We start from the raw sequence: 22,008 nt of genomic DNA on the forward strand, positions 1-22,008 counted from the left end.
AAAAAGATTAATCATTTAGTAAAAAAGGACAAGTTCGAACCTGGCGGTCCATACTTTCTACAGAAAGCAGAGCACTATATCTTGATTATTATATTGAATGAATACAAACCCCTTGGACCTTCTTGACGGTTCATGGACTTCATCCTGGAATAGTTTGTCTGCTAGAGATAGAATATACAATTACAGTACGGGGATAAAAGTATTGCAACAAATAAGGTACAGAATACCTGAATTTCGAAATGCCTCCTGGATAATCAATTAGGATAAACTAGATCACAAAAGATATACCTTCAGCTATCCAGTCGAAATTCTAAATTTCTGCAGCAAATTTACTTTTGTGGAGTATGGTATATCTGCAGCTCCAAGTTAAACAATTAAGAGATTGGAGAATTAGAGACAAACCAATTTCAAGTTCTAGCACCTAATGGTTGTGATTGGGACTGAGGAGAAATTGTTGTGATATTTAAGCATTTCTCTATATCCCCTCACTTCTGAACTTACTGCATCCAGATGGTCAGTCTGTGTCAAAAATAATCGCTCCTCCACCATACCAATTTTCACTGGTACCATTACTGCCTAAACTTATTCCCTTTCAAGCATTGAAACAAAAGGTTAGGGAAAATACTCCATGACAATGTAGTGTATGAAGCTCTCTGCTTTCCTTCTAATAAGGTTCATTTATTATCTATAGTATTGAAACATTTATGAAACAGGAAGCAGTTAACATTAAACTTCCTTACATTTCTTTTATTGCTGCAAGTACATTGTACATTACAAGATACATAGTACACAAGAACTTTGATCCCAATCAAAGTTTCCTCTGAAAACGAGCGACATTTAATGCAATTGCTACTGCTGCTCTATCTTTGATGTTGTCAAAGAATTGAAAATACGCATACCTCCATGACTTCTTTATGAGTAACGTGCCACAAACACCCCAAAATCGTATGACAAACCCGAGAATGATGCTAACATAGAAACCAAGCTTTCCGTTATCAATCTCATCTTTATTGTCTTCTCCAGGAAAGTTTGTGCTATAGGTGTGTCGTCTCCTGGGCACTTGGTTAAAAGAGGAACCCCACAAAGTGATGGATTGCCCTTGTAAATAGATGAATCCTCAAGTGTCTGCAGTTGATCACTCAAAGGAATCCTTCCGGTCAAGTTGTCATACGACAAGTTCAAGTGAGACAAGTAGGTCCAAGAGTTGATTCCAATCTTGAAGGGAATGCTTCCACTTAACTGATTCCTCGATAAGTTTAGGGTACCCAGAGTAATGAGATTGGTTATCTGTTCAGGGATTGCACCTTCTAAATTAATATTTTTTCCTTCTCATGAATTATAAGAAAGGTCTAGGTAAACTAGCTGAGAGAGTTGTCCCAGGTTTTCAGGAATAGACCCATCCATACTATTCCTAGAAAGGTCCAGTGTTTTCAAGGACAGACAACTCTGAAATTGAACCTCGGATAGAGCTGCCACTGAGATACTGCAAGTTGTGCAGCATTCCTAAGGAGGCAGGCAATTCGCCTTCCACCTAATAAAAGACAAAACCAGTGAATCTAATCTGGCGTTTAAACAATCTGAGAAACTATTCAAAACCTCTTGAATACCCCCATCAAAGTAGTTGTACTTGATATTTATTGTATTTAGGCTGCACAAATTTCCAATGAGTTTGGGAAAGGTCCCAATGAAAGAATTATAGCTTAGATCAAAAGTTTCGAGACTGGTAAGATTAAAAACCCAGCTGAGGAATGAAGAATTAATAACATTACGTGACATATCAAGGACTTAAAGCGAAGTGAAATTAACTGTGCAGTGAGAGTGGAAGACTTTCAATTTGGCAATTGGACATATGTACCTCTAGCAGTGATGGAATCATGTAGCCAACTTACTCCTACTCTACTGCTAAGGTTTAGTCCTCCAAGATTGAGATATTTTAGGGAAGAGAGATGAGAAACCCATTCAAGTATTTGGAAGAAAAGTGTCATCGACGAGTAGTCATAACGACTGAGATCAAGAGTGTTCAAATTTGAGAGGTTACCGAGAGAAGGGGGAATTTCTCCCCCAGATGTTCCATATGAGAGATTGAGATACATTACACGGGTAAGCTGGCCAAAGAACTCAAGAATTTTAATTCCTTGAAACTCATTCGAGCTTAGGTCTAAGTAAATCAAATGCTTAAATGCAATTATTCTCTATACTATTGTATCTCATGTCTAATGTAGTTGGTTTCTTCTGTCAATGGATTAAGTTCCCTTTTTCCATAAAGAAAGGACATCTTTTTTCCATGACCACAGACATTTGAGACTTCCATTAATAACAAATGTTATATTCATACATTCTAATACAAATAGAGTAATGAATGATGTTCAGTCATTCTAATAATGGCTCCATAATATTAATGCTTCAGCCACATTGAGTTGCTGGGAGTCAAATGTACCTTTGCATCCAGTAATATTTTGAAATCTCCTGTTTGTTTGTTTGCTATCAGTACCAGCAGTCTGTAACTTCCTCTTGCTGCTGCATATACTGCTTCTTTGGGGGTCCAGATGTTTTTGGGTATCCTGCATAAGCATCTTTACCAGGTTTTGCAAGCTCTACATAGATGACCCTGCCATCAAAAGTCTGATATACAAAGCAAATGAGACACAAGGGTAATACTTCCCAAGGAAAAATGTAGCATGACAAAATGGCAAGGTCGAACCTGGTGGTCCATGTTTTCCAGGGCAAGCATTGCATCATCTTGGCTGGTATACTGAATAAATGCAAACCCCTTAGACCTCTTTGAAGTTTCATCCTTCACTAGTTTAACTGCTAGAGACAGTAATACAGTTACACGACTGGGAGAAATGTCTTCGGACAAACTGACAAAGAACCCAATATATGTCAGGCCAATAGGTAATCAACTAGGAGAGACGGATAAGAAGATATTTACCTTCAGCTATCTCTCCGAAATTTGAAAACTTCTGCTGCAAACTATTTTCACTGGTGGAATATGGTATATCTGCAATTCAAAGTAACACACTCAGAACTTGAAATAAGAAACACGTTCTATATTGTTTTTATACTTTTCTGTGACTTCAGCAATGTAATGAACTAACGAGTAATGACACATTTCTGGTATATTTTTAGTACCATATTCAAGTGGCTCTTTTACTATCATATTCAATGAGAGGAACTGATTAGAAACACAAATTGCACCTGGATTTGGAGCAGGCAAAAACCATGATTAATTAAATAAGACTGAAAGGTGGAGAGGCACGAACAAAGATTTTTCCAAGGGTTAATGTAATACAAAAGAAATTAATTGAATCTACTCATTTTGTTCAGAAACAGTTTGAACCGAAAAAAAAACAAAACAAAACAAAAAACAAAAAACAAAATGAAGTACAAAAAGAAATAACCTAAAATATTAAAGGTGATTATGACTGCTACCAACCTACCGTGGTACAGAAAAAAACTCTAAACCTAATATGACATCTTGCATCTTTCTGTCATATCATGGTAGATCAATATAGCTAGTATAATAACGGTTTCATTCAACCCCTTCTTCTTGCAATTATGGCCGGATTAGCAACTTTAAATCTACTAGTATCAATGATATTCCATTCCAAGTAAAGATTGCAAAGATACACGTGATATTCCCAGTGAATAGCGAGCAACTTTGTCCTTGGTAGTGGGATTTCTTGGATAGCAAGTCAAGTAGTCATATACTGAGGAAGAGCTTTAGTAACTAAATCATATTCCACCAATCAACAAACGGTTACTGGGGAACAGCCTTAGTAACCTAAATCACCAATCCACAAATATCCATTCCGAATCCTCTTTTACCCATGAAACAAACAAAGGAACTCAAAAGAAGATTTTCCCATGTAAGTGTTTTCAACCAGCAATAGACATAATTTGCTCTGTACCTTATGCACCGTTCATCTAGGTGTCTTCATTCACCTGAAATACAAATGAACTATCTATGCTAGCCTGTTTGCGTTGCCTAATAGAACTGGGCAAAACTTATCCCTTCACTTCATTATTATCAATAATCACATTGTAAACTATTTCCTTTCAAATATACTGAACCCCAACCACGAAATCAATCACCCTTGTGTTTCTCTTGGTCATCAGTGTAACTGCTCCCTCACTTCTACTATATGTTCAGTCTGCTTCAATCTCAATTTAACTACTTCCTCACCTCTAAGAAACTTTACAATTGTACCTCTACTTGCCTTTTCTTTTTTCCCTATCCTCTTCTTTCCTATCTCATCACCCAAATGAAGTTGTGACTTCGGCTAAGCCTTGTTGCCAAAAAACTGTAATAAGCAAGAACATAGTCCAAAATTGACAAAACTGAGAAGACCCAATGCGCTAAATCATGACAGTTATATAACCAAGAGCTAAACTACATCTTTAACATGTCAAAATTCAAACTTTCACTACGACCCAGATAGTAAAATCAATAAACATCAGTTCATCCACCTCAAAAATTACATCAAACTCACAAACCGAACAAGACCCAGATGGTAAACCAAAAGTAAAGAACCCAGCTTTATCACAATTCACACACTGAACCAATAAAAAGATAGTTCAAAACAATCAACAGACACATAATCAGTTCAAAAACAATAAACAAGGCAAAGAAATGAGCATACTTTTGACCATGATTCTGCTTGCGAGAGGATAGTCGTAGAAGGAAGCTCTGAGCTTCAAAGACTTGGGCACCCTACGGTTTGACCCAGAAGCTTGAAGAGTGTTAATGGGTTTTCCATAGTTGTACGATGGAAAAGAGACTGGAGCTGCCCACATAGTTTCTCAGGTTTCAGTTCTAACAGTCCTGCACTCGCTCTACTTCATCATCCTCTCCGCGGCTTCGGCGTTTTCAGCCCACATTTGGAGTAGTGGATTTTGACCCGACCCGGTGGGCTTGGCTCTTATTTTTGGGTCCACTATAACTACCTAGGGGATCCATATATTCACCTAAGGGCCTCTCTGACTCGATTCTCATCGACAACTAATTAGGTGCTATATAGGAGTGCTATTTTCCGTATTCTTGCTTTAAATATAATATGAGTATAAAGTTTATCAATATTATACTAAAAACATGTTAATTAATTTAATTAAAAATGTGTGGCAACTGAGCTACTATCATGATTATGGTTCTGGAAAAGTCACCAATTTTTTAGCCCAACTTCCCCTAAAATGAATTGCTGGAGAGCCCAAGTGAGACTTGGGTCTCAAATATGGGATAGAACCCTATGATTAGAGTTGCCCAAAACATTCTTATTCAATATCTATACCAACCTCTTCGCATAGAGGCGCTCCTTGTGTTTCTCATTTGTTTTTCGCCGATGATAGCTTGCTTTTCTGTGATGCATCTGTGGAGGACTGTAGTAAATTGAAGGAGATCTTTAGTACCTATGAATTGGCTTTGGGGCAGAAAATCAATACTTATAAATCTGCTATGGCGTTTAGTCCAAAGACTGATCGCGTTATAAAGGAGGAGTGTTGTTCTATTTTGGATATGAAGGTAGTCACTTGTCATGAAAGGTATTTGGGACTGCCTACGGTCACCGGTAGAGACAAAAAGGGTACTTTTAGAGGTTTGGCAGATAGAGTTTGGAAGCGGGTTCAAGGGTGGGAAGGTAAGATTTTATCAAAAGGGGGGAAAGAGATACTTATCAAAGCTGTCGCTCAGGCGATTCCCACCTATACGATAAGTGTTTTCCAACTTCCGGTGGGTACTTGTGCAGAGATTAATAAGCATCTTGCCCGTTTTTGGTGGGGGAAGTCGAGTGGTAAAGGGATCCACTAGAGGAGCTGGGATAAGTTGTGTTGCACGAAGAATGAAGGGGGCTAGGCTTTAGAGAAATCCAGCAGTTCAACAAAGCTCTTGTTGCTAAGCAGGGGTGGAGGTTGTTAAGAGATAGTAACTCTCTGGTAGGAATTAAGGATGCTTAAAGCACGCTATTTTCCTAAATGTGATTTTCTACAGGCTGATGTGGGGAATGGTCCATCTGCTATATGGCGTGCAATTATATGGGGTCGAGAACTTCTTCTACAAGGTCTGAGGTGGAGAGTTGGAAATGGAGTTAATGTTATGGTGTTCATTGATCCTTGGGTTCCTGGTCTGGATGATTTCCGTGTTTCTTACAAGAATGGGTTGGATATGTCAACGAAGGTTTCAGAATTGATTAATGACGCTGGTGAGTGGAATGTTAATAAGCTGGAGCAAATTGGGACGTCCCGAGAAGTGGAAGCTATTCTAAGCATTCCTTTAGTTCGTAGTGGGGGTCGTGATCAACTAATCTGGAACCAAAATAAGAATGGAAAATATTCAGTAAAGAGTGGGTACTGGCTGGCTTTAAAGGAAGGTAGAGAGAGCGTAGAGGTAGTCAGAATGGTGTACCAGCTGCGAATGACTATTGGAGACATATTTGGAAGCTAAAAATTCCCTCAAAGATGTCCCATTTTATTTGGAGGTGTTCAACTGGGTATATGCCGTGCAAGGAGTCTTTGTTCATAAGGAGAATGATAGTGGATTCTATGTGTTCTAGGTGCCAACAAGCTTCGGAATCGCCTTTACACGCGACATTTCAATGTCCGCTATGTGTCGCGGTGTTGGAAAAGGCGAGCTGTAAATACAAGGATGTACAAGCTCCAGAAAGAATGACAGATTATAATCTCTACATAATCAAGAACAGAGAATATGCATAACACAACAACATTGGTCACGCAGTGAAAACCTCAATTGAGATTAAAAACACTGCGGGGCTCTAACTCTTGAGAACCCAATGATTCACTAATCAAAATAGATTACAAAGTTACAACTCAGGTATTGCACTGACCGCGGCAATCCCTCCTGAACTGACTAACTTACAATCTGGGATTGCACTGACTGCTGCAATCCATACTGGACAGACTACACATTTAACTGTGGGATTGCAATGACTGCTGCAATCCTTACTGGACAGACTCACAAACTGTTTTCAACATGGAACAAAACAGAGCAACAAAGAGTCTGACTCTTTTACAATCAAGGGATTGAAACTCAACACGATTTCAATACATAGAACAAACAGAATACCCATGTATATATAGGAGGAAGAAGGAATTCCATTCTGTCAAAGTTGCTAGAAGCTTGGTTGGAGTAGGGCCTTGTGTTTCGGCAAGATAACCAACTAAAATGGGGAACCCTGCTGCAATTGTCTCCCACTTTGATCTTTGACAGCAAGGCTTCCATGAAGATGAACAAGGCCACCTGTCTTCGACAGCAAGATATCCATACTTGCAATTAAACAAACTATCATACTTGGTCTTTAAGTTCATGTATGAATGATCACCAGTTGCTTGCTTCCCACTATCATTTTAGACAGCAAGGTCTTCATGATTACACTGAGTGGACAGCAAGGAAAAGATATAGTTGCTTTCACCTTTCTTCTTCACTCGGATCCATCTCAAGGGGATATTAATTACCTCTCCAAGATTTTCTTCCTCACCCGGATCCATCTCAAGGGGATATTAATTACCTCTCCAAGATTTTCTTCCTCACCCGGATCCATCTCAATGGGATATTGCCTCTCCTTGCCAATATGTTAATACTAACAAATCACCAGAAGATCACGAGGTGAATAGGCACTTGCTTCCTACTTCCATCTTGGACAGCAAGGAGAGATTGAAAGCTGATTTGTGGTTTCCTCCATTCTTCCATGACAGCAAGGTTCTTGTCAGAAGAAGGTGGAGAACCAAGCTGCCATGGTCTTCTTTCTTTCTCCTATGGCAGCAAGACGATATCGAAGCCAGATGCAAAGGCTCCCTCCTTTGTTCTTTAACAGCAAGGTTGTGAGTATAGAAAGATTAGCTCCCATGTTCATGTCTGAAAAGCAATGCCACCACATGGTGCTTAATTAATCCTCCATGCTTTGACAGAATGATCACCATGAAGAGAAGATACCCACGCATGAGAGTGAAGAAGAAGACCACTGCGCACAACTTTTGTGGTTAATGGAATGCCAACAACACATGTTGTACTAACAATCTCCCCCTTTGGCATTCCTTAACAAAATTACTATATGGATGGCTAACTCCCCCTCAACAAATACTTGAGAATTCTTAGGAAGAAAGAAGCCTTCATTCCCTGAAACATTTATCACACAAACTTTGTGAGAAATAAATAATATGATGAAGCCACAACTCAATAAGCCATGTAGTAGCAAAATAATCCTTAACAGAAAAAACAAAATGCCAACAATATCTTCTCCCCCTTTTTGTCAAGGAATGACAAAGGCAACTATGTAGCCGAAGCAATGTAGAAGAAGAATTACCTGTAGATGTTGCTCAAGAGACACCAACCCAAGAAGAAACAATCAGAGGAAGATAGTCCAAATATCAATACTCCCCCTAAATGGGATCATGTTATGAAGGATGCACGAATGAAATGCAAACACACAATGAGTGGGTTTGTATCCAAGAGTTAAAAACAGATTCAATTTGCATAGCTTTTCAGACAAGAGTAGGACCACAAATCCATAAACATGAATGCAACAAGATAAGGTCACATGAGTAAACCATTTTTGACAACCACAAGGTAAGCTGGAAGATGATCGAGTATTCTATACCTTTGTTGTGTAAGTGAACATAACTCAAGATGGAGTGTGTAACATTCTTAGAATCCTTGAAATTAGAACACACATAAGAAGAGAAATAGACCAACATATTCGATAGATATTTCTCCTTATAACACCGTGTGGGCACAATTTGTAATCTTTTCTTTTGCCTTTTCACACAACATATAGTTTTTCACAAGAAAACTAAGACTCATGTAATGAGTTTTATGCCAGCAGCTCCCAAGTCAGATGACTTTAGGGTACTAGATGTAACAAGGACATCCCAAAGGACACATCAACTCGAGTCAATAGTTTTACATACCACCGGGGTGACCAAACCATTTCCTTTTCTTCCCAATCCTTATATCGTTCGTCACGACCAAGGCCTGTTTACTTTGGGAATAGCCTGGCCATGCTCCAAATATATTGTACCTTTTTAACTAGGAGCAATAATAACATTTTAACAACTTCATATGTGTGGACTAAGAACAAGTCAACCAAGAATATTACTTACCACCACAAGGAGTATGTGTGCATGTGATCATACAAAGTGATAGAGAATATGTTGATCATGCTCAAGTTTACACAGTGATGCAAGAACAAGTTCAAAACATGCTAATCATCTCATCACACTCATATTTAAGGAAGGGAGTAGAAACCTTGTCAATCTAAGTTCAAATGAATCTGTCAGACACTTCGGGATACAAACTACACATGCAATCCTGATTCTCTAGAAACCAGAAAAATAAAAAATACAGAAATAAAAAGAGCAATGCACTTATACTACAATGAGATCATACAATATGAATGCATGCAGAATGGATCAAGTGAAGTGAGAGTATCAATACTTAGAGCACCCACCAATGTCGCTTCTAAGAGATTCAAATCGAGCTGTGTCTAAGGACTTAGTAACCGAATCAGCCAATTTGTGTTTAATAGGAATAGAAGCAAGTTCAAACATGTTATCAAGTTTATCCATATGAGCAGAAAGACAATTATTAGAACCTTTTTTAATCCAAATTTGCTTCTGCTTCAAATTCTGCTCTTTGGGGATTGGAATACGCTCTGCCATCCTTTTAATCAACTTTAGATGCTCTTTCAGCTCAGCTTGCAGCGATGCAGTTGGGCTAATTTTTGATGCTTTCCTTTGACTTTGAGTGATCCTGCGAAGTATATTACATCTAGGACGTATGTGTCCCAATTTTCCACAATAATGACAAGTGGGAATGAACTTTATGGAGTTGTGAATATACCTGTGTTTGTCAGAACTTACCTGAGCAACTCTCTGATTGGTTTGAGAATTCAAATTCGGTTCTAATCTTTTGGGCAACTTGGGAGCAGAATCATGGTCATTTGAAGTTTGAGAATGGCCCATTGACTTTTCACATTCCACACCTCTTACAAAGGTCAAAGGCTTGCAAGTTCCACCTTCATACCCTAAACCTTCTTTGTTGCTATGAGCTTTACCAAAGCCAATCATCTTAGAAACCTTTTCAGACCCAATGGAGAACTTGTTGAAGCTTTCCTTGACTTTAAGTAGCTCATCCTGCAATTTCTCATTTTCAAAAGTTAATGAAACATTTAGAGTAGACTGAGCTTTGACTTCAACCTGCAAGATTTTAATTTTGTTAATAAGATCATCATGCTCCTTGTCCCAATCTTGACTCTTGACCTCATTCTGCAAAACTTTAATCTTATCAACAAGGTTAGAACGTTCTTTTTCCCATTCTCTTAAAGAATTTTCAAATTTTTGCTCAAGTTTTTCTTTTTCCACTCTTAAAAATGTAACTTCTTCTTCAAGTTTGCAATTTTTTCGAAGAACAATTTTTGAAGCATTGTACAATTGCTTACACTTTTCATTCGTCTCCTCATCAAAAGCTTCAACTTCAATATCAGACTCGTCGGATAAATCAATATTAAGGGAAGAAGTAAGAGCAAGATTTACCTCTTCAGAATCCGATTGAGATCCTTCATCACTATCACTCCATGTGGATTTTAAAGCTTTGTCGCCACGTGAATTATATCTCCTGTTCCCACAATTAGCAGCAATATGTCCAATTCCACCACATTCATAGCATTTAGGTTTGTCAGGAAAACTTTTCTTTTGAGCAAATTTGGCAAACTTTGAATTTTTATCAAAACGATTCTCAAATTCTTGACCTCTCTTTGTGTCAGAAAAGTTTCTTGAGGTGTTTCCAAATGAGTTTTTATCATTCAGAAATTTTTTAAACTCTTTTGTCAACAAAGTTAAATCCATAGAATCATCAACAATATCATCTTTATCATTAATGGAAGAAAAAGCAACATCTTTTACCTTTTTATCCGGTTTGAGTCTCATCTCAAAAGTTTTGAGATTTCCCACCAGTTCGTCAAGAGTGTAGGTATCTAGATCCTGAGCCTCCTCAATGGCAATCTGTTTGGCCTGGAATTTTGAAGGAAGAGACCTAAGAAGCTTCTTGACAATTCGGTGCTCCTCAAATGGATCATCCAAGCTCCGACATTGACTTGTCACATTGAGAAGCCGAGCATGAAAGTCGTCGATTGATTCATCTTCAGTCATTGACATATTCTCAAATTCCAAAACTAGTCGTTGAAGTTTCTGCCCTCTAACCTTTTTATTACCTTCATAGGTGACTTGGAGAAGATCCCATGCTTGTTTGGCAGTGTCACAGTGGCTGATTCTCATTCTCTCCTTCTTGGATAGAGCTGTGAATAATGAATTTCGTGACTTGAAATCACAATTTCTGTCACGAACCTCCTCCTTTGTCCATTCCTTTCTAGGCTTAGGAATTCTTGCAGAACTCACTTCTTCTTTCTTGGAGTCTTCTGCCATGGTTGGATGTTCCCAACCAATTTCTACTATATTCCACATATTTTCATCTTGAGAGTAGAGAAATGCCCTCATCATAATCTTCCATTGTGAGTAATCTTCTCCATCAAATAATGGTGGACAGTTAATGGAGCTGGAGGCTCTGTCACGTTGATGTTCCATCCTTGATCACGGATCAACTAAAACTCTTTAGAACCCGCTCTGATACCAATTGTAAATACAAGGATGTACAAGCTCCAGAAAGAATGACAGATTATAATCTCTACATAATCAAGAACAGAGAATATGCATAACACAACAACATTGGTCACGCAGTGAAAACCTCAATTGAGATTAAAAACACTGCGGGGCTCTAACTCTTGAGAACCCAATGATTCACTAATCAAAATATATTACAAAGTTACAACTCAGGTATTGCACTGACCGCGGCAATCCCTCCTGAACTGACTAACTTACAATCTGGGATTGCACTGACTGCTGCAATCCTTACTGGACAGACTACACATTTAACTGTGGGATTGCAATGACTGCTGCAATCCTTACTGGACAGACTCACAAACTGTTTTCAACATGGAACAAAACAGAGCAACAAAGAGTCTGACTCTTTTACAATCAAGGGATTGAAACTCAACACGATTTCAATACATAGAACAAACAGAATACCCATGTATATATAGGAGGAAGAAGGAATTCCATTCTGTCAAAGTTGCTAGAAGCTTGGTTGGAGTAGGGCCTTGTGTTTCGGCAAGATAACCAACTAAAATGGGGAACCCTGCTGCAATTGTCTCCCACTTTGATCTTTGACAGCAAGGCTTCCATGAAGATGAACAAGGCCACCTGTCTTCGACAGCAAGATATCCATACTTGCAATTAAACAAACTATCATACTTGGTCTTTAAGTTCATGTATGAATGATCACCAGTTGCTTGCTTCCCACTATCATTTTAGACAGCAAGGTCTTCATGATTACACTGAGTGGACAGCAAGGAAAAGATATGGTTGCTTTCACCTTTCTTCTTCACTCGGATCCATCTCAAGGGGATATTAATTACCTCTCCAAGATTTTCTTCCTCACCCGGATCCATCTCAAGGGGATATTAATTACCTCTCCAAGATTTTCTTCCTCACCCGGATCCATCTCAATGGGATATTGCCTCTCCTTGCCAATATGTTAATACTAACAAATCACCAGAAGATCACGAGGTGAATAGGCACTTGCTTCCTACTTCCATCTTGGACAGCAAGGAGAGATTGAAAGCTGATTTGTGGTTTCCTCCATTCTTCCATGACAGCAAGGTTCTTGTCAGAAGAAGGTGGAGAACCAAGCTGCCATGGTCTTCTTTCTTTCTCCTATGGCAGCAAGACGATATCGAAGCCAGATGCAAAGGCTCCCTCCTTTGTTCTTTAACAGCAAGGTTGTGAGTATAGAAAGATTAGCTCCCATGTTCATGTCTGAAAAGCAATGCCACCACATGGTGCTTAATTAATCCTCCATGCTTTGACAGAATGATCACCATGAAGAGAAGATACCCACGCATGAGAGTGAAGAAGAAGACCACTGCGCACAACTTTTGTGGTTAATGGAATGCCAACAACACATGTTGTACTAACAGCTATGTGTCGCGGTGTTGGAAAAGGCGAGCTTTTATCCAAAGTTGGGCCAAGGTACGTGGAATTCTTTTATTTAGTTTATGGAGGATGCTAGAAGGTTTCTTGTTGTTCTTTTATGGTGTAACTGGAAACAACGTAATGCTGTTCAATTTGGTGAGACCCCAAGACCTCCAGAGGTAGTCTATGAGATGGGGGCTACGGTGTGGGTAGGAATTAATTATGCATGCTCAGACGTTGGTGCATGAAGTTCAGAAGGTAGGTAATGGTCATCTAAAGGTTAATTGTGATGCCTCTGTAAGTCAAAATGGGGGCCAGGTTGGTGTGGGATTTGTTTGCGGGGATAGTAGTGGTTCTTTAATGGCAGTGGTGGGAGAAAAAATTGTAAGTAGACTTAAGCCATGTGCGGCTGAATTACTTGCTATCTTAAGGGGTCTGGAGTGGTGTATTGAACAAGGGTGGAGGCGGACTGTATGGAGGCGGTGCTTTTAGTAAATGGGAATGATGAATGTCTTGCTGAGGACGGCGTGTTAGTTGACACGATCAGATTCTTGTTGGGTTCCGTTGATGTCCAAGATATACATTATGTCCCAAGGAGTGCTAACAGGGTGGCACATGAAGTAGCAGGTTTTGTAGCTCATGATAATGGGCGACATGTTTGGTTAGGGGTTGGGCTCTCTTGGCTCATGGATGTCATTTTAGATGACGGGCTCGTAACTGTTTTGGTTAGTAGGGAGGAGAGTGAAGATTTCTTGTCCACCACCGGTCATTCTTAAAAAAAAAAAAAAAAAAAAAAACCTCTTCGCATTTACTTTTTTTTTTTTTTTTCAATCTACATTTTAAATAAATAAAAAATCAAACAAAGAAAAACTGCATGTCTAAGTCTAACTAACTACTGAAGAAAAAGTGCAAGACACAGATTTCAGAAGTTTTTTTGAGTCTCTATTGAACGGTACGGTACCTAGGAGGCTAGGCAGTCAATCACATGATTTGTTAAGCACCCAATGTAATTTAATTATTTTGGTATCCAACCACATAAATAACACTCCTATCAAATTCTTTCGACTTTTTTAAGACTGGATACAAAGTTGAATGAGTCCAATTATGTATTTTGTCTTGCCAACTACCGAGTCAATAGGCAAAAGCTAGCTAAGCTAAGATTCTTAGTCAAAAATGTCAGAATGGTAGAATTGAAGATAAAGCAAAGGAAGAATAATTCCGATGGATCATGCAAATGACCCTCAAACCTGCAACCAGCTGCTATTGATTGCAGCACTTTCCTCCTCGGATCCTTCCAACCCCTTTCTCACTCAGTCACTCTCTACTGTCTAGTCAATACTCTCCAGTCTTGACTTTTTCTTTCTTTTTTATGGTCAGAACAAGACTCCAGTCTTGGGTGGTATACAATTAACAGCAGCTACTTGTTAGCACTAAACATATACTAATGCACCTCCAGTCCTTCGGTGGAAGTTTCCAAGACTTAATGAAGTTGAACAGATCAAACAAACCCCAATTTGTGAATCAATTACTTAATTATAATCTCAAAGTTTTCAGTAATTATCTTGTTAATTTGTATTTTCTTTAATTTTTTTAATGAAAACAAATTAGATTCTCATTCGTCTCAAACCAGAACGGCACAAATACATATTTTCCACTGCCAACCCAACAGGCAAGTAAGAAAGTGTCATGCTAGCATCACTCATTATACATCCGATGCTCACTTATTAAAAGTGAGCCTATAAAATTATGAAATAATCATAATACATATACCCACCCCAAAACAAATCAGTAAATTTATGAATGGGATGAACAAATCAACTCGTGGTCTAAATAGGGGGAAAAAAAACTCATTGAATAATCTTAAAAAGAATTGACCCTAAATATATTATCCAAGTAAGCAATGAACCACAAGACATCCAGTGTCAAGCTCAATAAGACTAGTTCATCATCATCATCCACCACATATGTAATTAAGCGAAAAGAAAAGTAGAAACAGAATTCGCCTCCCTTTTAATAAAGAATTTAAATTGAAGGGTTTAGTAAACTCCTTCCCAAGTTCCGATGGAAATAGTTATTCTTTCTACTAGAAGAACGAAATGAAAAGGAGATCGAGGATTCAGACTCAAATCTTTTGCCGACAAATAGCAAAGACTAGTTGCTAAGTCAGAAGAAGTGTTCTTTGACAAAACACTTCCATTCATACATAAGAGATCGAGTGAGCTTATTCTAAGTATAGGGTGAGATGCTCGATCGCGGTGCTGAGTAATATGAGCGATCAGCAAAAGAATATTGATTCAAAGTGAATAACTGAATATCATATCTCATACGTATATATGACGAACAATTCCTGAAATAGATATATATTGTTCTATTACAGCATAAGTTAATGAACATAAACTCAAAAGACAATAATAACTACATATCTAGCTTAGAACTTTTTGTCGATCCTTTTCCTAGTAAGAACTATAAGTATCAATTAATCAAGCAATTCATGTAAAGATATATCTTCCTGATCCATGACCTCAAACCCATCCCCGATCTCCATACCAGCTTGCATAGGATTATAACCAGGACTACTCGAATTCGACGAATAATGAAACACATGATCACTACCATTAACATTATCAAACGGGTACATACGCTGTTGCTCTTCTTGATGCAGTTGGACATGGTTTTCTTGCAGTTGCAGTAGCGGGTGTCGTTGTTGTTGCTGTTCTTGCTGCGCTTGCGCTAGCCGCTGCAATTGTTGCTGCTGCTGCTGGTTGTAACTATAGTTGGGATTTCCAAAAGGCGCCATAACTACAGAACTAGTACCTGCACTATTGACTCCGAAACTCAGATTGATCGGACCCTTTTGGTTACCGAACGAAATGGGCGTGCTAGAAGCGGCACAACCTGTGAATTGTTGAACCAAAGCTCGAAAGTTGTTGGCGTTGGCGTTAAGGAGAGTGATGGGGGTCTTCTTGGAAACCCTAGACCTCCGCCGGATTGGTTTCGCTACACTTCCGGTAGGAGTTAGCTGACCTCCATTATTGGGGCTGGTACTGATGAAGCTCTGATCAGTCACAACAGCAATACTACTTGTTGTCACACCAGTTGAATCTGATGAAATGATCCCTCCTCCATTCATGGGAGTTGCAGTGAAGCCTTTCTGGTAGTATTGCTCCCACTCCTTAGAACCAGGCACCATAATGCTAATTAATTTCAATGGTCTCTTTTTGTTGTGAACTGTAAGGAAGGTGATGTATATGAAAGCTTGATATTCTATCTCCATAGTATTTATAGCGACTTGTTTTGGTCAAAATTAAGACAAGTCTACTATTGACCTTTCAATTCAGAGAAGAGATAGAGATATCCTTGAGGGGCAAAGTATGAAGGTGCTTCCTAGAAATTACGTGGGTTAGTATCAATGAGGTAAGCATATCCACATCACTTTCGAACTCTTGAATTAATTTGTGACGTGTAGCCTTCTGAGATGGTCTATGCTTTCTTGGTCAGAAAATTGTTAAAAGACGCCAACCATTGTTAAAAAAAGTTTTAATTATCCTGCTTAATTAGTTTGATTTGCTACTGGTCACCTAACAAATCCATGCTGCTTCAACTAAGTTTCAGATAAGGAGAAATCAATATATAATCATGATCATCCAAGCACTATTTAATTTGGGGGCTTCATGTGTGGATGCATTTGAGTGAGAGAGAGAGAGTGAGAGAAAGAGAGAGAGGCTAATATTTAATGAACTTAACCATGCATCATTACGACTTGAATTAACAATGTGTGGATGACCAACTATGTTTCTTTGACTGCAGTTGAATACATATTTTTGAGTCTAATTAATTCATACAAATATTTTTGGAGGAAATAAATTAGTGGCTCTGTTTTAATTATAATTTTTCCAATAATTAGTTGGAAATTTTGGTAAATAATATTCTTGACATCCGATGCATAATTACAAGTGAGACTTACAATAAAAATATGTGATTCCACTTTCAATGATGAGTCTAACGTATTTTAAGTAGTGTCTGATGTATGCCTTTGCCAATCAAGTGTGCAAGTAAAACCCTAAATTTTGGAATATGTAGAGCATAATGAGCATAAATGAATCATCAACAAGCAAGCAATACAAACCAAATACGTAGGAGAATGGAACAGAATATCACTAATTTGGGAGTAAATGGGACTTGAATATATATTTTGATAGGAAGAAACTATGATCCAATTAATTTATCAAGTAATTGATATTTAGATTCTAAATTAGTGAGACAATGCCCTACACATTGCGTGCGATTAATTAGTAATTGAAAATGGCAACGTATATGCTCAACTCATTGTCACTTTCTAATTAAGTTAAGAAAACAATGATATCATGGGAGATCTGGTAGCAAGCATCACCTATTAATTATTATTCCGAGGTTATTTGCAGGCTTGCAGCACCCTTTGAAATCATGTACTTCATACTAAACTAAAGTCTAAAACTAGTATTTCAGAACAAAGGAATACTAGTTAATTTATTAAAAATAGAGGTCGTATATCACTGTTCCTGGTCTGAAACAGCTTGAAAGATGACGCTAGCACTAGCTGCAAGGATGATCCAATGTGAACACTTCTGTATTTTGATTAATCTTTCTTGATTACTTGAGCACGAAGCTAGCGTTGAAGCTTTCCTTTAGAAGATAATCTAATGAATTAGCTTCTAGAGAGTAATTTGATCAATATTACCGCTTCCATGCATGCATCATTTTTGTCCAAAAGTGTTGCCAATCGAAGATGAGAACATCTCCGCGTTAGTGAGTAAAACCTTACTCCTTATAACCCAATTAATATGAGGATTGAAAACAAGTAGGGTTTAACCAAAGTCAGTTTTCTCAATAATTTTCACCTTGTTCAGACCCAATTTGTAATACAACTTACTTGTTTTGTGCAAGCGAGATGGCGGAGTTCAACTTTGAACATACACAAATCCACATTCGTTAGTCATCACACCTGTAAATAGTATTTACTAAATTTTAGCAAAAATTCTATAATGTATTAAATGATTGATACTCCATGCTATATGACAACCTTATAATGCTAACCTGTTTGCAAAGATTATTACTTTATGCTAGCTGGTTTGGAAGACTAGAAATGATGTTATTTTTAGAAAGGTTTTGTTAATCTTATGTCAATTGTTATGTCAATTGAAGCAATAATGAAAAGCTATGCTGATTTTAACACTAGTACTAGTGGAGCAAAAACTTCAAACCTCTCAACCACAATTGAGTGGTCCTGCTCCTCCTACTTCTTTTGTTAAAATCAATTTTGATGGCTCAGTTAGAAGAGATTCAGCTGCTGGTGGTTTCGTGATGTAGAACAAATGGCAGCCCAAATTGAAGAACAGTTCGATCGTGCAAAAGGAGGAAAACCCAAGTTACTATTGCAACTTTCGCATTTGGTGTCTGATTTGATCGTGCCATAGCTTTCCGGAAAGGGAATCGTGCCAGGAACAAAACTCATTGCTTTGCCATGATGTGTGGGCTTTTTCGGGCTTTCGGGGTCGTTTAGCGCCTCAAAACTGCAATTTACTGTTTTTCAGAATTTTCGGTTTCCTAGTTTGTTTTGGATTTGTTTTATTTTTACCCGTGGGCTTTAGGGTTTCATTGTTAGTCGCCCTAGGGTTTCTTTTCTCATATATATGCAACCGTAAACGGCTGCAGAACCATCTTTTATCATATTATCAATCAAATTGAGATTTATCTCTTTATTCTCTGGTGGACTCCAGAACCTTTGTTTTAGGTTTATTGCTTGTAAACCTTAGGTGATCTTTCCGACTACGTCATTTCGTTATTAGAGACCATAATAGAAGACCAATCATTGTTGCAACCAAGTATGTTGGCAACTCTACTATCCTTGTTGTAGAAGCTAGCTACTGCACTTAGGGATAGCCTGATTGCAGCCAAAGACAAAGGTTTTACAAGAGTTGAAGTTGAAGGAGACTCGAAGCTAGTTATTGTTGCATTTAATGGAGTGGTGATCTCACCTTGGAGGCTGCTCAAATTGATTTAAGACATGAGAACCATTGCAACTTTCTTTTCTCAAATTTCCTTTAAGCATATCTATAGGGAAGCAAACTTTGTAGCTAATACCATTACAAATTTAGGACATGATGTTGCTTCTCTTATGTCTTGGAGTGATAGGGTTCCAAGTGAGGCTTCTAGAGCCTTAATATTTGATGTTGTAAACATTGGTTGCCCAAGAGGCTTCCTTCTTTAAGTATTTTCGTTTTCATAAAAAAATAAAAATATATATATATAAAAAAGACATTAACTTAGTCATTAGTGTTACCATATGACTAGTTAATTTTTTAGTAGTTTGTTTATTCTCAAAGATGAAAATGAGAAATAAAAAGCTAACAACTATAATTTAACTACAGTTCATGCCCTAATTTTCGTAAAAACTAGACACAATAATAATAATAAATAAATAAATCAATCAACTCCTAAGACTAGGTGTGCCCACGAATTTCTGCCAAAATTGTATATTCTTATTTTCTCCCTAAAATTTTTCAACCCTTAAATAATGATTACCAAATACTTCTCAAAGTAACAAAACTAAAAAATCACTAAACAATTTTTTCTCTACTATTCTCTAAATCAGAAAACAATAAAATTCATAAATTTAAAAAAAAATCGTTCAAGTTTTCGGTGTTTTCTATCAATTGAAACACGTTCTACAGATCATGTTCTATGATTGTTAAGCTACGGTACGTGCAGGAGAATTTCAAGAAAAATAGTGTTAACAAAGTTTAACATGTTTTGGCATGCCATTGTATATATACAAAGGATGCCGCCATGGTACCACCCAATGAGCCAAACCATGCAAAGCCCAATTTATATTCAAATTTTCATGTTTCTTCATCTCACCATTGATAAAATAATGTCTTCCTAATATGTTCTTATTGATAAAATATATAAATCTTTGACGGACTTTTATTTTTTAATTTTTCAAAGTCGACAAAATAAGAAAATAAATCTGGGATACCACTGCATGGGTGTGTGTGAGTTACTAACAGCTAATTACCAAATAAAAAAAAAAGTCGACAAAATAAGAAAATTTATAATTCAAAAATTCAAAAAAAAAAATTGTTAGATATTACTCCATAGTTTAGACAAGTAATAGAGGGAAGAGCTGTATTCATTAAAAAAATTCAAAAAAATAAAAATAAAAATCCATTGCTTTATATATATATAGCTCTTAGCTCTCTATTCGTTGATTCTAAACAATGTATCCATCGTATGTCAGAAGACTCAGAACTCAGAAGATATGTACATATAGTTCAAAAATAAGATTATGCATTTGATTGGCGGTGAATATAGGTGATCGATCAAGAATAGAAACATTGTATATTACCGGGTAGTCTTGTTCAACTCCAAGCTCGATCAAATTCAGCAATCAATATGCTATTTCGTCCACACGCTCAACATTCTTTTCCATTAAGTTCCCTCATCACCATCTCATTCATTAAGAATGATAAATATATACTGGCTAGTCTTGTTCAACTCCAAGCTCGATCAAATTCAGCAATCGATATGCTATTTCGTCCACACTCTCAACATTCTTTTCTTTTCCATTAAGTTCCCTTATCACCATCTCATTCATTAAGAATGATGTAACATATCAATAGCATATCTCCGAAAATACATGTATAATGCATTAGTTAGTCAATGGTCAAGTTCAATCCAAAGATAGAGAAAGAAAAAGAGAAAGAAAATGAATGATTGGGAATAAATATTTAAAAAGTTCAGTTGATCGAACTTTCAGTAATTCGATAAACATAAATGTCATTATTTTTCTCTTATTTTATTGTCTAATACATTTCTATTGTAAACAGAGTGTCTTCAAGAGAACTCGGATAGTCGGATGGAACCCTAGGTTCCCTCCATCATCAGCGCTCGTTTCTAGAGTTATCAGAGTTTTGTGGCAGTAAGCGATCGAGAACCATAATCTTAGGGTTGTCAAAGCCCCCTGTCTTGGTTTCTTTATCTCTTTCTCCTTTTTCACCGCAACAACTGTTTGGCTCCAAAACCAGTTGGCTTGCAAACTGTCTCTTTTGAGCGAATGATTGCGCAGGCGTGCCAGCACCGCGGGGTGCAGTCGTTGGGGTAGTCCCTTGACCTGACTTCTTCTTCAAGCGCTGTGGACGAGGAGAGCACCAACCTCGTCACAGGGTTCTTCTCTAGCCTTTCGGAAAATGACTTTTGCCTTACGGATAAGGACTTTGGTTGTGATCTCTTCGCGTCACCGAATCGATACTTAGTATTGTAGACTAAGCAGAGCAATCATTGGGAAGTTTGGAGAAAGCACGGGTTGCGCTAAAGCGTGACTTTAGCTTCGCTGGGTTGCGAGGGCGTTACCCTTGCTTCGCTGGTAGTAACGGTGGCGGTTGCGCTCGCAGTCGGCTCCTGGGGAGACTGGGACTGGAAGTACGGTCGCCGGTTGGTTTGGTGATGCTGACAGTCGGCTCTTGGAGAGACTAGGACTGGCGCACGGTCACCGGGTTTCAACAAGGTTGAAGGTTTGCTCCGGGGAGGCTTTGTAATCGCTAGGATTGATTGCTATGAGAGAGGTGTCTAATTCGTCCTTGAAACCTGGTATATATACCTAGGGTTTCGACTGCTCCTTGTCGTAGAAGGATTATTGATTGAAGTTTCCTAATCAATCTCTGCTACCTGACTCCAATAAGGTTTCGTTTTCCTCATGGATTCCGGAATGGGCGAAGCTGTAACCCAAACCCCAGTAGGCTTATTTTTGGGCCGCAGGTATCGGCCCGCTGTGCTAGATCCACTAAAGGATATTGCCAAAATTACTTTTGGGCTCAAACAACAACTGCCTAGCTTGCTGGTTTTTCGACTACAATTCAGTTGTAGTACTTACCCATTCATTTCATTAGTTTTCTCGATAAAAAAATTTCATTCTTGAATCATTGTAATTCAAAGTAACGA

At 38.0% G+C, this 22,008-nt stretch overlaps 2 protein-coding genes across 5 annotated transcripts; both read right to left on the reverse strand.

The window, feature by feature from the left end:
- Positions 1-2,101: 2,101 nt before the first annotated feature.
- On the reverse strand, positions 2,102-4,891 carry LOC133728860 (organelle RRM domain-containing protein 6, chloroplastic). Of its 4 annotated transcripts, none has more exons than XM_062156288.1 (5): positions 4,644-4,891; positions 3,133-3,198; positions 2,933-3,001; positions 2,702-2,811; positions 2,102-2,622 (listed from the first exon to the last, which is right to left on the reverse strand). In XM_062156288.1, the coding sequence occupies exons 1-5, from the start codon at positions 4,795-4,797 to the stop codon at positions 2,485-2,487; spliced, it is 537 nt and encodes a 178-aa protein (XP_062012272.1). In that variant the 5' UTR covers positions 4,798-4,891; the 3' UTR covers positions 2,102-2,484. The 4 variants fall into 4 exon arrangements, with proteins under 4 accessions (XP_062012272.1, XP_062012273.1, XP_062012274.1 ...); XM_062156289.1 differs by having other exon boundaries at positions 2,116-2,622; positions 2,702-2,808; positions 4,644-4,886; XM_062156290.1 differs by lacking the exon at positions 3,133-3,198 and having other exon boundaries at positions 2,119-2,622; positions 4,644-4,884.
- A 4,544-nt stretch (positions 4,892-9,435) lies between these two features.
- Positions 9,436-13,046, reverse strand: LOC133731156 (uncharacterized). The gene is made up of 4 exons (XM_062158600.1): positions 12,530-13,046; positions 10,204-12,476; positions 9,848-10,083; positions 9,436-9,757 (listed from the first exon to the last, which is right to left on the reverse strand). Exons 2-4 carry the CDS (start codon positions 11,584-11,586, stop codon positions 9,436-9,438), a joined length of 1,941 nt encoding a protein of 646 aa, XP_062014584.1. The 5' UTR covers positions 11,587-12,476; positions 12,530-13,046.
- Between the last annotated feature and the right edge of the window lie 8,962 nt (positions 13,047-22,008).

Source organism: Rosa rugosa, chromosome 2 (assembly GCF_958449725.1).
Source record: "Rosa rugosa chromosome 2, drRosRugo1.1, whole genome shotgun sequence".
In the NCBI taxonomy this organism is placed as follows: Eukaryota; Viridiplantae; Streptophyta; class Magnoliopsida; order Rosales; family Rosaceae; genus Rosa; species Rosa rugosa.

What these genes read in the sequence shown, in the direction of transcription:
- LOC133728860 (XM_062156288.1), bottom strand. Translation starts at nt 4,797, where the DNA reads ATGTGGGCAGCTCCAGTCTCTTTTCCATCGTACAACTATGGAAAACCC. An exon ending in AAGCAGAATCATGGTCAAAA is followed by an intron (nt 3,199 to 4,643) that starts GTATGCTCATTT and finishes CTCCAAATCCAG; the next exon opens with GTGCAATTTGTGTTTCTAAT. An exon ending in AAAAGAGCCACTTGAATATG is followed by an intron (nt 3,002 to 3,132) that starts GTACTAAAAATA and finishes TTTGAATTGCAG; the next exon opens with ATATACCATATTCCACCAGT.
- LOC133731156 (XM_062158600.1), bottom strand. Translation starts at nt 11,586, where the DNA reads ATGGAACATCAACGTGACAGAGCCTCCAGCTCCATTAACTGTCCACCA. An exon ending in ACAAAATTAAAATCTTGCAG is followed by an intron (nt 10,084 to 10,203) that starts GTTGAAGTCAAA and finishes GGGTCTGAAAAG; the next exon opens with GTTTCTAAGATGATTGGCTT. An exon ending in GTAAGTTCTGACAAACACAG is followed by an intron (nt 9,758 to 9,847) that starts GTATATTCACAA and finishes TATACTTCGCAG; the next exon opens with GATCACTCAAAGTCAAAGGA.